This window comes from Mercenaria mercenaria, chromosome 4 (assembly GCF_021730395.1).
Source record: "Mercenaria mercenaria strain notata chromosome 4, MADL_Memer_1, whole genome shotgun sequence".
NCBI classification, from domain to species: domain Eukaryota; kingdom Metazoa; phylum Mollusca; class Bivalvia; order Venerida; family Veneridae; genus Mercenaria; species Mercenaria mercenaria.
The window spans coordinates 46,053,503-46,071,303 of NC_069364.1; the positions used below are offsets into that span (position 1 = coordinate 46,053,503).

The following is a 17,801-nucleotide window of genomic DNA, read 5'->3' on the forward strand; positions in this document are numbered from 1 at the left end:
CAGAAAGTGAAGATTACCAAAAAACTTGAAGTATGAAAATGGCAAAGTTCTGTCAAAAATAAAATTAGAGTAATGGAGATTGTTACCATACATGCAGATGGTGATTATAAAGAAATAATTTAAATTTTAAGTCATTGTATTTTAAAGTACGAAATATATCTCCATAAACAAAACTTTCGAAAAATTATATAAAAATAATTCCAAGCATAACAACTTTGTGACCTTGACCCTGGGTATATTGTGTCCAGCTCCTGTACATACTTTGTTTTCATGCTTGGCGATGTAAATGTGAACTTACAGTATAATTTAAGCAAAAGTAACAACCATTTGACAGAAAAAAAGAGGTTACTATAAAAAAACAAGCTTAAAACTTAAAAAATAACGACCTGTATTCTTGTTCAATATGAAAGTCATGATTATGTCAATTTTTCATCTGTAGATTAAAGTTATAAAATCTGATATTACAGTTGTATATTTCAAATTTTCAATTATAAAGCGACAGTAAAACTGTTTCAGTCATGCAAAACAGATACAGGTGTAAAAAAGCACAGGAGCAAAGAAAAATACAGCTGTAGAAATGTTACGGAATGGAAAAGATTTTAAGGGACGAAAGCATAGGTACAAAAATATTAGGATGAATTGTAGTTAACAAGACGACATGGCAACAAAAGGATCTAGTAAATAAATACCAATATGAAATATGTTTATACATTGCGTGTACCGGTTCTATACACCGGATACGTTAACGAACCAGTCTGTCCATTCACCAAGAGCTAGTCTAAATTTAAAGACTCAAGGTTGTCTATTTAAAAAGAGGTAGGCTCTGCTAGCAGGACATAATAAAACACTTTATGCGCAAGTTCTGACTTCGACAAAAAGACATGACAATTGCATGTCATAAAGACATATTGCTTTGTACAAGACAACACCATTCAAAGAGTAAATATATTTTCCACATATTGGTCTTGTTAAGATATTATACTGATAACATCATATTACTCTTCGACTAAACAATACAAACAAGACACATTGAGCAGTTCTATAGACAAGGAGAAATTTATTATTTGTAGACAAATTGACGTACATGTTGGACGCTCCACAATGGTGCTCTAAAACGATTGCAATAAAGAACCAGACAGTCTCTTCAAAACTAGCTGAGCTTTGTTAGCCGGAAATATATGTATTTGAAAATTTCTTTCTACATACATTTTGTGAGATTCCTATATCGTCCTATATATGTATCAGTAGAGTTTGTCTGTAAAGGACCTTTGATTGTGTTTCTTCAAAATAGTGATTTACAGATTTCCAAAAGTTTATTAAATGAGATTATAGCCTCTTGACTGCATGGACAGGGCGTCCCACCAGCATAAGACAATTATGGCGTTGTATCAAGATACAACTTAATTTTATCACTTGCAATACTAAATGTTTTAGAATTTTTTCATACATCGATGTAAGGTTTACATTTTCTAGCTGATGAATGTTTGTGGTTTTTTTTTGCCCCGCGCCTGTGACACCGCCTTTTTATTTTTCTAAATGCGACTTTTTGCATTTTCATTTGGTATGTGTTGGTCGTTCCGACCTGCCAAGCGAAAACACAGTAACGTTGAATTACTTTTTGTGCAATATCCAATTCAACTACTATAATGAAAAAAACAAACAAAACTTCTAATTATAATTATATTGCGATATATATTTGTTGTAAAGAATAAAACTGGCCAGTGTAAAATGCCATTTCCTACAACAAAAGTATGCGTTGCTTTCGTTTAATGCCTTAAATTCATCTCAACTTAGATAACATCACAACCCAAAATTGGTAGTATTTCAGCGAATTGAATGCACGCTTCCTGTTGTCTTTTACATCTCTGTAAACTTATACAGCTGTTTACTTAACTGGAACGAATTATTTTAACTCCTTTTATAGATGTGTTGAATAAATCACAAATACGAATTAACACAGGGATATACAAACTTGAGGAATGTTTTAAATCAGCTACATGTATATATCTATTTATGATACGAATTGAATAGGTAATATAAACTATACACAAGAAAACAAGTTTTACTAATGAACTTTGGTAACAACCGCAAGTGTTTGCGATACATAACGTGTAAAGGATCGCCATACTTGTAGCATTTAATATGGATAGTAAGGTGCGTTCTGTTTTGTGCAGTATAACAATTCTGTGTCTGCTTGTACTGGTGCTTTTGAATAAAAGCGCTATTTTTCGCATCAGTCATATACGTCAAAACAACGATACTTGCAACTCCTTTCTTCGGAAAAATTTGAAGGAGCAAATAACTGAAGCACATTTAAAAAGGCTGATAGATATATGCAAAGCAGACGGCTATTTAAATGATCTTGAAGAATTTGATATGCCAGTTTTGAATGAAATTTTGAATAATTTGAAATGTCTTTCCAAGCCGAAGAAGTTTTTCAAAAGCACAAAGCCACTGGTCGCTCTTGCTAGTTTTCCGGGTTCAGGAAATACAATGACACGGGGGATTTTGGAAACCGTCACGGGTAATATATTATTTCTCAACGAGCAGACATATTCATTGATAATATCTGGTTACTAATTCAGTCATGTTGAATATGCAAAAGGGTTTATAACTGAGGTAATGATTGTGGTAGAGGATGATTTTGTCGGGCATCAAGCAGGTCTTCAGTTAAGGTGACTGTTTCACTGTTTACCGCCAATCGGTGAACTGTCGATGAATCATTTAATAACGTCAAGTACGCTTGACCAATATTGTAATCGGCATATTTCTTTCTTATTTATGTTTTTTTGGCTTATAATATTTATGTTACAAGTCAAAAGTTTTTCCGCCGCCAGAAATGTATATTCAGATCAGTCATAATGAATGTCCTTCTAATGATCTCAAAAATAATCAATAATAATATGAAATTATATGTGTTCCATTTTATTTATGATGTATTTTTCTACTTGCATTATTATGTATGTATATTGATAATGATTTATTTATTGTAAGGCTGATAGGCGGCTCCCCGACCCCTATCACGCCATCGACGGGGAAAATAAATGGGGTAACCCCTTTCGAGGGCGCCCGAAAATAAAAATCGGGGTCATCTGCAGGTCATGGCAATCTAAATTTATTAAATTACATTCTAAAAAATCTAATATCTATAGTTTATGCAAACTAACCACACTTTCCTGAACAGAATCCTAACAGAAGTAATGCAAACACATTTCCATTTACTCATCTCTATCAAAGGTTATCAGCTCACTGAACAGCTGATTATTTGTTTACATGTTATGTACGCGGATATTGATGACGCCATTACACAACATGTTTTTACAATTTAAATTAATATTAGGAAAAAGCATAATTCCACAAATCTCCGATAATCATGGTAATCCTACATCACCACCAAATTATAAATTTCTTGTATCTAAGTCAAATGTACCACATGAAAGGCGAAAATTGTAGAAATAAAAATGTAAACAAAAGGATCGTGTGAATTAGGTCACGGTCATCCGAGATGGCTGTAACTTACAGTGTGTTACGAAGAGAGTCGTAACGTGTCACGTGACCCAAGTTCTTTTCTTATTTTTTAAAAAGATAATATTTCATCATTTAAGTAAAGTATTAGTGTATCACACATCTACGAACAAAAAATAACCTGTACAGGATCGGAAACCTGTCACGTGACTTGCTCCATGTCCCACATGCGAAAATTTTTTAGCATACCAATAAACCCACCGCCTCCTGGCGGCGGGTAATGACAGTCAGTCACAGCCGGAAACAGGCGACTTTATCTGATAAGCTGTATGATGTTGTTCATGGTAGAATTATCTGTAAACAAAGAGTATCAAAACAAAAAGCTGAAAAAATCTATATTTTAAAGAGCTAATTTGATTTTCTTTCTGAGTGCTGATATAAAGCAGCATCGAAACTAATCTTGTTTTGGGTAGTTTACTTGCTATATTGTGGTGATGATAAAATCATATAATTGTAAAATATACTTTTTTTGTATATGTATTTTTTCTTTATAAATACCAATATAATTTACTGATTCCAGAATCCCAACGCTTCATTTTCTAAGAATTCAAATGAGTTTTCTAAAAATAAAATAATCTTTAATTCCTTGTACATGTTGTATCAGTGAAATTTCTACTTTTATTTGTCACATACAGAAGTTATACATATCCAGCATTCAAATGCTTCAATTTTACATTTAAGTGCAGAGCATTGTGCCTAATAAGCGTAAGTAAATTGAATGCATAATTGGAGATGGAAATAAGTGTTTGTTCTGCTTATCTTATGATCACATTATTTTTTTCTTAACATCGCAGAGTACACGTGAATATTTTTTTTGAAGATCAGTGTCATATATTTAAACAAAAAAGCTTGGCGACTTACCACACACTTCTATCATACTTTGTCTAATTATTACAATGAAATAGAGAAATTTCCTGCAACATGAATAGACAGTTTGGATAAAACGTGTCCATGCAACTGGAAAATGTTTGTCCTTACGCAAATGAAATTAGATTTCGTTATGTAAAGGACTATGAATACATAGACATGATAGATGTTGCTTATTAATGCCATGAGCGTTCGTAGAATCCCAAATGAGGTGTGTTTTTTTGCTTGTTTTTTTTTTTATATTGAAAAGCATCTTATAAACGGCTGTAATTAATCGGGTTACTCACAATACATTGGGCCATTTCTGTCTTTCTGAAAATCCAATATAAAATATTAAAATACACAAATAAGAGCAGATATACCTTGTATATCATTTAATGGATATTTGTGGATTCATTAAACACATAGCGTCTAAAACGGCATTTATAATTCAGGTATTTTAACCGTCCCAAATAATCGAAGAGAACTATGTCCATCTAGGGGTTATGCCTTTATCATAAAGACACACAGAACGGACGACCATGCACAGAGCCAAGACTGTTTGAACGTTAACACACATCGACTCAACTACACTAAGGCTATTTATATCCTTCGGAACCCTTATAATGCTATGCTGGCCGAATACAGGCGAGAAATTAAAGTTAAATCACTGCAAGGAAATTATTTCGGTGCACGTAAGTACTATTATGACAATCATTTATGATATATGTGTCTGTAATGAAGCGCAGGTAATCGTTATATGTCCGTTCATCCATCAATCCATCTATCCATCCATCATTCGATATACAGTTCTCCATGCCACAAATTTCTATTTACATATGGCAAATTTGCAGCAAATTAATTATTTTTGAAGGACAAATGAAATTCAATTCTTTTTTTTCACTTCATTCTTTATTGAATAATAAGGCATCCGGTCCATATACAAGAGAAATACAGAACATATAACATCTAATAACAAAGCAAAGGTCATTTAAATTTACATAATAATATTTACATTATAATGTTATAAGGTACTTATCAATTATGCATTATATATAGTAAACACAAGTTAATATATTTTTGTGCCTGTTACCAAATACATGCTCAAGTAAAGTCTGATAATAGCCGACTTCTTTCCTTAAAAACATGACATACATACATTGCTAGGTTTCTAATAATTGTATCACTTTCTTGACCTTAGATCATATTTTTTGTCGTTCTCTCCTCGCAAATCGTCCATCTCGCTTAAAGACCAGTACTTTTGTCTTAGAAATATTTACTGTAAGTTTACTTGTATCACAAAAGGTTTCTTAAGTATTTAATTACCCTTGTTGCCCTACCACAGTATATGCTAGAAGAGCAATATCATATTCGAACATGAGCAGAAATATTTCCATAGTATCAGGAAGTAACTGGATACCTCTAGTATTATTCTGATATAAGAAAGAATATAATTCGTTTATAAACATGGCAATTTGAAACAAAATGGGACTAAAGTTACATCCCTGACGTGGTACAACAGAGCATGAAAATATACTAGTATAACCTTGTTGTGTTCTAACATACTTTAACAGATATATAAATGGAATGTATAGCCTTGTATAAATGGCCTTGAACACCATTGTTTCTCAAAATATCATAAAATAGTGACCCATCAACCGAATCATAGGCTTCCTGAAAGTGAATGAAACCTATGTTTATCGACTTTCCTTTTACACTTAAATATATAACCCTGCAACATTTTCGTTTTTGTCGTGTTGAGCAACCTGTAAATTTTCCACTTTTCTCTGTTTTATTATCACAGCAGCGTTGTTTGTGCCGTGTGGCGGCCTTTAAAAGTCTCCCCGTACATTCAATCAGGGCTTTAAATTTTGATCTTCTCAGATCGTTCAGCACGACTTTTATGTCGTGTTATTGGTACTGTTTAGTTTCTCAACATGACCATTTCGGCCTGTCTTGTTCCAATACTTCCGCTTTCATAGCCTTTGGTATTTTATAATCACCCCTTGGATATGGTGCCTGCTTTTTAATTTTGTCTTTTGACAGTTCCTGTGATACGCAGGCTCCATAACCTCAGATCCCCTTCCTAAATTCCAGTTTGTTTAGTTCTGCCCATTGTTTTCTCGTTTGGGGCAAACCCTTTACTTTATCTGGGGACCAAACGTCGCACTTCATGAAATTACACGTGTATATTCGAAGATTCCATGTTCACCGCCGTTTGAATACATCTGCGGATGTCTCTAAATTGCTTTTTGTACTTTTAGCACGTGTAAATGTTGAGTTCTGCTCAACCTGGGGCTAGAGGGCGTGGACGGTAGCATGCATTTCCACTACCGTCTATGAACAGGCTCTATCAAACCGAGCCTGCAACATTTTCGTTTTTGTCGTGTTGAGCGACCTGTAATTTTTCACTTTTCTCTATTTTATTATCACAGCAGCGTTGTTTGTGCCGTGTGGCGGCCGTACAAAGTCTCCCTGTACATTCAATCAGGGCTGTTAAATTTTGATCTTCTTAGATCGTTCAGCACGACTTTTATGTCGTGTTATTGCTACTGTTTAATTTCTCAACATGACCATTTCGGCCTGGCTTTTTCCAATACTCCCGCTTTCATTGCCTTGGGTATTGTATAATCACCCCTTGGATATGGTGCCTGCTTTTAAATTTTGTCTTTTGACATTTCCTGTGATACGCAGGCTCCATAACCTCAGATCCCCTTTCCAAATTCCAGTTTGTTTAGTTCTGCTCATTGTTTTCTCGTTTGGGGCAAATCCTTTACTTTATCTGGGGACCAAACGTCGCTCTTCGTGGAATTACACGCCTCAACACGTGTATCATTGAATGTTCCATGTTCAACGCCGTTTGAATACATCTGCTGATGTCTCTTAATTGCTTTTTGTACTTTTAGCATGTGTAAATGTTGAGTTCTGCTCAACTGGGGCTAGAGGGCGTGGACGGTAGCATGCATTTCCACTACCGTCCATTAACAGGTTCAATCAAACCGAGCCTGCAACATTTTCGTTTTTGTCGTGTTGAGCGACCTGTGAAGTTTCCGCTTTTCTCTATTTGGTTTAACTTCTCAATATGAAATGGACATGTAATTATTGTAAGAACCTTCATGTCTGAGCATCAGTACATTTTGTACTTTTTCTAGAGTAGCAAACCAGTTGAAATTAAACATGGTGTCCATCACCAACAAACAGTAGACAAGCACATATATTTGAGACTTTTATGTCCGAGTACATTTTCTTGATTACAGTCCTGTACTTTAAAATACATCAATTCAGTCTACACATAGCCTTGTAAATTCTTAATACAGTTTACGACAATTTTATATGAACATTGGGGATACATCATCATTATAATGTATATGCAATGCTTTCTGGTTTATATTGTCCAGTTTTCATTTATAGCAGTCACTGTCCTGTTTTGGACTTTGAGATGTCCGAAAATATATAAGAATAATGTGTACTGAACTTCTACTGTTTCTTTCCAATTATGATGACATTTTATATACACCATCTAACTAAAGTAATCATGTGCATATTTTCGAGACTGGCATGCTAGTCAGTGGTTTAGGACCGAGGAAACTAAACTTGGACTTCAGCATGTTACAGATGTATTACACAACTGCTTTAAAAACTCCTCCTGGAGGTTCAATCAACATAGAATGAAAGTAGGTATTCGCCATATATACAGTGGTCTTGTGTTTAGTGTCAGAACTTCCATGCGTGTTCATATTCTCTTTAGTTATAACTCATTATTGGACGTTTAAATATCAAATTTTTACAATGATTCTACATTCAGTATCTCTTACAGATTTCATTTAATTTTAATAGGACTTTGAATACATTATATATACGAAGTGAACATGTTGATGTTATCGGGATATTAATGTCCTATTTTTTTCCTGTATGGCCCTGCCATTGTCTTTAATTATTATTCTACACTGGATGTTTTTTTGTTGGTGGAGTGGGAGGGGGGAAGCATGTGTCATACAATAATGACATCATTTTCTGTCTAAAGTGCATCATCACTTTTCACATTATAATATTTTCAGCAATTAACTTTTATAAATATTAAAATAAGAAAAAATAATCTTTTAGTGAGTACGGTATGATTGACTCCCAGACTTACATTGATGACAGAGGTTACCTAAAGCAGTGGTGAATATTTGGATCATAACCTATTTTGGAAATGCTGAAAATATAACATTTTGAGAGGTACGACGTTACTCTCTTTTATCCGTAATGATAATATTTAGTGATTTAAGACAGATAAGATAGCAAACAATATTGATAAAAATAATATTAAAACTAGAATGTGTCTGTAGGACACAGGGTGGGCCCCCACTGGTACATTTGTCACAAATAAAGGGCAATAATTCAAATGTTTGCAATGTTAATGGGGTTTAGCCTAAACAAACATTTTATGAAAATTTTGTTTTTGTTGGATTTAACGTCGCACCGACACATGATAGGTCATATGGCAACTTTCTAGCTTTAATGGTGGAGGAAGACCCCAGGTGCTCCTGCGTGCAATATTTCATCACGAGCGGGCACCTGGGTAGAACCACTGACCTTCCGTAAGCCAGCTGGATGGCTTCCTCACATGAAGAATTCAACGCCCCGAGTGACGCTCGAACCCACATCGATAAGGGGCAAGTGATTTGAAGTCAGCGATCTTAACCACTCGGCAACGGAGGCCCCCTTTTATGAAAAGGATTCATTATTCTAGGCCATATATTTTTGAGCTATGAGCATCACAAACCAAAAATCCACTATTTTGGCTATTTCAAGGGCAATAACTCTGTAATAAGCGCAAACATTCTCAAGAAGAATGCCAAGTGTGCAAGATCACATAATGATAAAGACTCAAGCAAGGTTTCATGAATTTACATTAAACAGTTTTTGAACTAAGCACATAATTAGGTAAGAAGGTGCATTTTTTTACTATTTCAGGGCCATAACTTTAAAAATGGGGGGGGGGGGGGGGGTGGAGCCAGCCAAAAATAAAAGGTGTGCAAGTTTATATCATGATAAAGACTTATGCAAGTTTTCAACTATCTATATTAAGTACTTTTTGAGCTAGGTGCGTCAAAAGGTGAAAATGTGCATTTCTTTCTATTTCAGGGGCCATAACTCTGATTATAGGGGGTGGAGCCAGACAAACATTAGGAGGTGCACATAATCATATCATGATAAAAACTCACACAAGGTTTAATTAATTTATATGAAATAACTTTTGTGCTAGGTTCGTCAAAATGTGAAAATGTGCATTTTTGACTATTTCAGGGGTCATAACTCTTAAAAAGGGGGCGGAGCCAGACAAAAAATAGGATGTGCGCAGGTTCATATCATGATAAAGACTCATACATTAGTTTTAATAATTTATATGATATACTTTTTGAGCCAGGCGCGTCACAAGGTGAAAATGTGCATTTTTGACTATTTCAGGGGTCATAACTCTGAAAATAGGGGGCGGAGCCAGAGAAAAAATAGGAGGTGCGCAGGTTCATATCATGATTACGACTCATACAAGGTTTAATCAATTTATATCAAACAATTTTTGAGCTAGGTGCGTCACAATGTGAAAATGTGCATTTTTGACTATTTCAGGGGCCGTAACTCTGAAAAAGGGGGTAGACCAAAATGAAAAATAAGAGGTGTGCAAGTTCAAATCATGATAAAGACTCATGCAAGGTTTCATGAATCTATATCAAATACTTTTTGAGCTAGGCGTGTCACAAGGCGAAAATGTGCATTTTTGACTATTTCAGGTGGCATAACTAAAAAAATAGGGGGCGGAGTCAAGACGAAAAGTAACAGTTGCACAAGTTCATATCATGATATAGACTCATACAAGGTTTTATGAATCTATATCAAATACGTTTTGAGATGGGCGTGTCACAAGGTGAAAATACGGATTTTTGACTCTTTCAGGAGCCATAACTCTAAAATTAGGGGGCGGAGCCAGACGAAAGATAGAAGGTGCGCAAGTTCATATCATGATAAAGACTCATGCAAGGCTTCATCCATTTATATCAAATACTTTTTGTGCTAGGCGCGTCACGAACTTCGGACGGACGGACGCACGGACAAGACCAAATCTATATGCCCCCACCACTCATGGGGGGGGGGGGGGGGGGGGCAAAAAAAAACCGAGAGTATTTCAATATTTTTCATTTTTAATTAAAATCAACGTATGATGTTAAATTATGAAGAGGATATTTTGATGAATCGAAAAATGCGAAAACATGTTCGTTTCTGAAAATCAGGAAGTTTTTGTCAGTTCAAATTAGTTCGAGGTTTGCGTTGTTGTTGTTTTTAATGACAACACCATTAAACAGATCATGGAAATCAAAATAGAAATAGCACACATATTAATATCAATATACCTAACTTATATACCACTCTTTTCATATAAAAATATGTACGTTCAAAAGTACTTTAAAAAAACATAAAGAACACATACATACATGAAAATATATTGGTAAAAGATTAAAATGAATTGTAATTAAAACAAGATCATTCATAAATTATGTTCAACGTTAAATTACATTACGAGACCAATCCCTTTCTAAACAAGAAACAAACCTTTCATGGTTTTTGGTTTAACGCCATTTTCAACAGTATTTAAGATTTTGTTATTTATTTAGAACATATGTGAATGTGATTTGGTTTAACGCCATTTTCAACAGTATTTAAGATTTTGTTATTTATTTATAACATATAGGAAAGATCAACATTCACCGAGCATGTATTTATTTGTGTTTTGACAAACGGGCAAATACCCTTGCAAACAGCATTGGAATAGGAAAAAGTTTTTAAAAAATACTGAAAATTGTTCCCAAGAATCAGTGGATATTAAACAGAACAAATATTTTTATATAATTTAATGGTTGGACATTAAGAGGGGAAATGCTTGATTCAATAATTCAGTAATGAGATAAAGGTATAATACACTAACCTACTATGCAAAGCCTGGACATATATGACAACAGTCAGTATAGACACATTCTTACTGAAATAAACATTCTATTCAACGACACATAAAATGTGATAAACAATAAATATATACGGTTGCGACTCATATTTTATCACCAGTTAAAGATAGCATATCTTATTAAAAACATTGGAATTTTTTACCTAACATCAAAGTAAAACAATGTATACCTATGAGCCTGTAAGCAAGGTTAAAACTGACCATAAACCACACAAAATAATGAAATGGTTACCGGGTACATAATATTCAGGGCGCTTTTGTTTGCAAAAATCTGGTTTGGGTTTGGATAAAAAATAATAATAAACTTAAACTGGTTTCTTTTAAAAGGAGTTCTTGAACAAACAGGCGGTTTTGTATGAACAAAATGGCGAAGCTAGAAACACTGGTGATTAAATTGCTCTAAACGGAGATTAATGACAGATTTTGTGCCGACAGTGAAGGACAAATAATTTAAAGTAAACTAACCTAACCACCCGGCCACAAAGACTTAAACTGAGATGTAATCATTTAACTGTTTCCACTATCCAGTTGACTTTGAAATTGTATCATTATTCTTTTATTTCAATTTGCTGAAAATTGGAGAATAAGTGTTTTGTAACAGGAGTAACTCCTTAAATTCACAAAGGTATTTGAAATCATTGCTGTTCCTTGTTTTAGACACATTTAGCAAAGTTTGACAGTTATGATGTAGTTAATGTGCAAAAATAGATATTAAATGTCATACTACTTAAGGTTCAAGCGAAGTACATATACTCAGAATTTGGTGCTGGGCTGATTTAGGTAACCAGTCGTATTTCAAGCCATCGAGTGTGTCTATCTCATAAAAACTTGATTAAATAAATATTAAATAAGATTCTTCAAAAACTGGTTGCCAGTTTTAATCCCTGACATTTTTCCTGATGGCACACTGTATATATCCGAAATCTGCAAACAATGAGTTGGATGGCATCCAGTGACACCCTTGACCTGAATAGATAATACTTAATATTTTGAACTTTGTGTCACTGTATTAAGGGGGACAAGAAACCATGTATATACATTATTAAACATAACTGATAATTATGAATATAATTATATGTGATTCAGTGCATTGAAATGTCTTCATGTCTTCAATTGTACTATTTAGAGTAATATGAGCGGGTGTAGTTAGTAGGTATCATATTTGACCTAAGGATTTGTTAGATGTGCATGCCACTTTGCTAAGGCAGTAATTACATGTTAAATACCTTAACTATACCTCTGCCTCCAGCAATTTGCATTTGATTAATGAAATGGAAATAATGCATTTTGTAAAAAAATTTAATCTGGTAAAGCACTCACTTTCAGGTATTGTGGTATGTGTATATAATAATACCTACCATGAAAACATCAGTCAATTCAATTATCAAAAGTCTGAAAAATTATTTGAATCAGGAACTGGTTAGTGTTTGTATTTTTGACTTGAAAATGAGACAAAAAATCTTGTATGGAACTGGAGTATCATGCATTATCAATTGAAAGAAACTTGTGCAACAGATACATGGTGATCACAGTAGCTCCTACCAGAATACCTATCACTTTTGTTCTAAATTAAGCTTTCTTAAAAACAGATCTTTTTTTCAAAATCTGTCACTATATGATACTGCTGCAGTCACATATGGGAATTATTTTAAGTTAGCATTGTAATACATTGTACAACATTTGACCACATCGGCTCCTTTTACAGAATTTACAGTCATTTTGGTTCTCTGACTTCAGACAAGTTTTTGAGTACATTGGTATAACTATACCTTAGATTTACCTTAATTTTATATTTCTATTTATTTATATTTCTGGCGACTCAAAGCCAGACTAACCGCATTAGGCGTTTTGACTAACATTACATATTTTGCACGTGCAGGGCATGTGCGCCAACATGCACGTGTTCGTTTACACCTTTGACATTACTGACGAAAGTCCTACTAGAAAAACACATATCATGGTGAAATTGACACAAAAGCAACGCGATCGGGCTGTCGAAATGTTGCTAGCCGGGACACATTTACGACACGTGAGTAATTATTTTTTTCAATTTCACAGGAATTTTGACATAATTTGTTTGTAGCTGTTACTTTGATAGTTATTTCCATTTTTAACCTTATTTCCGTCTACAAGAACCTTCAATCGTTGGTTATCTATCATCCGCGCTCTTTTGGCAAAATTTAACCCAAGGACAATTCATTGAAGTGACTGATTTTGAGTTTTGTTGTAAAATTCCGACAGCCCGGGCGTGTTTCTCTTATGTCAGTTTCACAATGATATGTGTTGTTCTAGTAGGACTTTCGTCAGTAATGCCAAAAATATTCACTAACAAGTGCATCTTGGTGCGCATGCCCTGCACGTGCAAAATATGCAATATTGGTCAAAACGCCTAATGCGGTTACGCTAGCCGTGAGTCGGCCAAAAATAAATCAATAATTAGCTGCAGTACCTATTCAAATATCAGTATGTGAAAATTCGTGTGAATACATGCATTATTAACAAAATAGTAATACAATATAAACTGACCAATTAGGAATTTTGTTGAGTGTATTTTACTTAATATGATCTGGTATTATTTTCGCTAATGTTAGAACCTTTCTCAGCGGGGTTTTTATTAAAATTGTGTTGTCTTACTTGTTGAAAATAGGGTAAGTGCGAGGTCGGCATGCCCTGAATACGTTTAAACCCCCAGTTATCTTTATATGGGTTACTTACCCCTATTTTCAACTCTCCGTCTCGTATTTTGTTTACATATGTAGTTTTGTTTGATGCTGGCATTTATTAACTGTCCGTCTTGTACTTTGTGTTGCGTATGTAGTATTGTTTATTTTTGGCATTTTATTGACGTTGTCTTGTCTAACTTGTTGAACTAACTCGCACTTACCCTATTTTCAACAAGTTAGAAAAGACAACGTATGGATTTTTGAAGCAACCCGTCTGTAATATTTGTCCGTTACAGCTTCTTCTTTTATGTTGTTGTGGGCTTACTTCGCAAATGCGTGGCTCTGAGGCTGTGTTTGTGGTGCTATGTGCTTCCGAGAAATCTACACTTACATATTATCTTTTGTTGTTGATCACTACTTTGTCTATATTGACTATTTGATGATGTTACATACCAAATATCAAAGCCCTAGGCCCTGTGGTTTTGGACAAAAAGATTTTCGAAGTTTTTCCCTATCTTAGTCTATATAAACTATGTGACCCCCAGGGTGGAGCCATATTTGACCCTAGGGGGACAATTTGGACTAACAAGGTAGAGGACCATTAGATGATGCCACATACCGAATGTAATATACCCTTGCTACTGTGGTTTTTGACAAGATAATTTTTGAAGTTTTTCCTTTCGGTTGCCATGGCAACCAGAGTTTTGCATGGATTTCAATTCTTTGGGCAATTTTGATAGGGTGCACCCAAGGATCATTTCTGTGAAGTTTGGATATTAATGGCTATTTCATGGGGTCATGGATTCATGGAATTCATCTTTTGGATATAAAATTGATGGTATTTTTATCGCTTGTTAGAAATTAATTACACAAGCAACTATGAAATCCATGAAAATTTGTCCCCCCACACACAATTATTTATGACTTTGCAGTGTTTTTTTTTTTTTTTTTCGGCCATTTTTCTGCATAAGTAAACAGGTCCTCTGTCAGTATTAATTCAATCAGTCAGTTTGTTTCCAATTAATATCTTGGGATAAAAAATGAAAATTTAGAAGGAAACTGAAATGTTCATTTATATGAATAGTGAATAGCTATATGCATGAAAATAAAAAAAAAAAATACTCATTTTGCTTAAAAAGTTAAAACTGCATATTTTAGTCAGGCTAGGGAACTGCTTTGCATATAATTATATTTATATATACTGAAGATGTTTATGTGCATATAAAGTTATGTCAATGTGCACAGGGTATCTTGCTAGGACTTGGACCTAGAATTCTTACGAAGTGCATGTAAGTGTGTTTCTTTACACTATAAGAAGTGGTCCCTTAGCAACATAGACATTTATTTAAATACAAAATATTGCATATGTATGCAATCCTTCAGAAACAGACACATTTACCAGCAATTAAAACTTTATTTTCTGTGACAGTGAGGGGATTTTCAGATGAATAATCTTGGAATAAAATGACTTAAATACTTCGACGGTTAGATAAACTGATGAAAACGATGTATGACAATCAAAGAGACTGTGTTTAGAAGTAGTTATTGACAAATTAACTCGGCTGAGTATAAAGATTACCACGGGTTTTCACCAGAAGTCAAGTGATTCTTAGTTTTTTTATCTTTACCCGTTTCCATTTTGGTCCACGCAGTCCGCCATTTTTTCTCGAACTGCAATAAATTTCGGATACAACAAACTGAACAAACCAGTCTGGGGGCAGTTTGGTCGGTTTGACAAACCGGTTAGCGGCTTTTGAAAACAAATGTCACAAAACCTTTTCGAGATCAAAACAAACCGAAAGCTTGACAACCGGTTTGAAACCGAACTGAGTTTGTTACAAACAAAAGCGCCCTCAGTAAACACAGAACGGCATGTGTGATCCCGTTATGTATTTTACTATTTTGTTGCAACATTCATTTTTTTTCATTGCAGTCGTTTTCAAACAATTATCAAGATCCCTTTTAATAACAATCAGGTCTTTTAGTTTCTAGTACAAAACATGCTATTACCAAACTAAAATACCACTTTTACTAAACCATTATTAAACATATCAGTTAATACTTATGACACATTATTTTTCAGCTTGGAAGGCATTTGTATATAAGATGTCAACACAATGGAAAAAGATGACAATTTACTGGCTTAAAACATTTAATAAACCTGTGCACCTCTTGGTTTATGAAAAAAATGTTGGCCAAGAGAATGAGAGAAGTATATTCATTGACACATTTTTTAAATGTCAATATAACGCTTGAAAGCTTGTTATGCACAAAGAGCATTTATGTTGAAAAACGAAAGAGAACATATGAGAAGTGGTTGTCCGAAAAAGGTGTATCTGAATTGTTTAATAAAAAAATGAGGAGATTTGTAAACAAAATCCTTTTATCAACGATGAAAATTGTAAATTTGAATGAGTTCAAGGAATATATTTTACCAGAAATTTAAAATTGAGCAGTTTGAATTCAGCTAATTTATGTGTACATAGTAAAACAGTGAATTATCGGGTATATATATATATATATGTATATATACACTCAATTACATGACAAGATTCATTTATCTGATTTATATATATATAACTATATATATAAAAGTTCAATTTGCAAGGAATTAACAGCAGTAGACTTCTGTATTTTATTTCAATTATTTTAATTCTTCACTGCAAGCGCTTACAATTGTACATATATCTTCAGGCAGTTTACATTTTGAAATAAAACAATGACGTCACGTCATAACAAAAATTACGGGAAACGTCGTAAACAGACGTTGAAGCAAACTTCAAGAAAAATGTATAATACACTCAAGAATACCCTGTGTATATGCACACAAAACTTGGCAGAAACAGATATTGTACCATTTAAAAAGGGGAGTTAATAACTGTTGTTAAAACATATTTATGCTCGATATATAAGTTAAGATATAATATCAAGATGTTTACTTAAAACGTAACAATAGCTTAAAAATCAATTATGGATACTGTAGAAAGAAAGAATTACTCAAATTACCCACTTGTCCTTTATGACAAAAGTGGTATATAGCCAACTATAGAAACAGCAAAATTTAAAGGGAGGTAATAAAATTTAAAGATACAACTGTATCACATGAAGGAAAAGAGATAAAAATTTAAAGAACAAAGGAATGGTAGTACGTTAAGTGTACACAGTTGATAATATTAATTTTTAAACAATTATGACCGGTATTATTCTCCGTGATAAGGTAAATGAGCAAGCATATGCAAAAAATGGGAGATTCTAGTTTTTTTTTATAATTATTTTTTTCTCTTTTATGACATACATCATACAAACACGTTACACTTGTTTTTGTACAATTCTGCAGAGCTATTAAATAATAATAAAACAGAAATATTATCTTTGAGATACATAAAACAATTGCAATTATTTCCCGTTCAGCTTTGTTTATAAAATCGTTTTGTATGTCAAAAAAAGATAAATAAATGTATCCACTTTGCATGATAAGACGCTTAAATTGAGAAGAAAGGTAACACTATATAAGATATAAGTAGAAAAAAATAGAGTATACCCATGTGCGCTCTTGATTACCTTTAAATAGATTATTTCAAATATTTTTTCATGTGTCTCAGTGATGTACGTGGTAAGGATGCATACTAAAGATTTAAGAAAGACCATTTCTTTAAATGATAATCAATTTTATTTTGCATTATTGCTATTTCTTTTTCTAGACAAATTCTGATATTTAAATAGGGTAAAAACTGGTTGAATACTGGAACCTTTTGTCTATTTTT

The 17,801-nt window shown here is 33.6% G+C and overlaps 1 protein-coding gene across 1 annotated transcript; it reads left to right on the forward strand.

The window, feature by feature from the left end:
- Positions 1-1,784: 1,784 nt before the first annotated feature.
- Positions 1,785-17,236, forward strand: LOC123551597 (WSC domain-containing protein 2-like). Its single transcript, XM_045340642.2, has 3 exons — positions 1,785-2,524; positions 4,827-5,066; positions 16,121-17,236. The coding sequence occupies exons 1-3, from the start codon at positions 2,143-2,145 to the stop codon at positions 16,291-16,293; spliced, it is 795 nt and encodes a 264-aa protein (XP_045196577.2). The 5' UTR covers positions 1,785-2,142; the 3' UTR covers positions 16,294-17,236.
- Positions 17,237-17,801: the final 565 nt, after the last annotated feature.

Excerpts from the sequence above, each read along its gene's own strand:
- LOC123551597 (XM_045340642.2), top strand. The coding sequence starts at position 2,143 with ATGGATAGTAAGGTGCGTTCTGTTTTGTGCAGTATAACAATTCTGTGT. Across the intron at positions 2,525-4,826 it reads GATTTTGGAAACCGTCACGG|GTATTTTAACCGTCCCAAAT; the intron begins GTAATATATTAT and ends TTTATAATTCAG. Across the intron at positions 5,067-16,120 it reads AGGAAATTATTTCGGTGCAC|CTTGGAAGGCATTTGTATAT; the intron begins GTAAGTACTATT and ends ATTATTTTTCAG.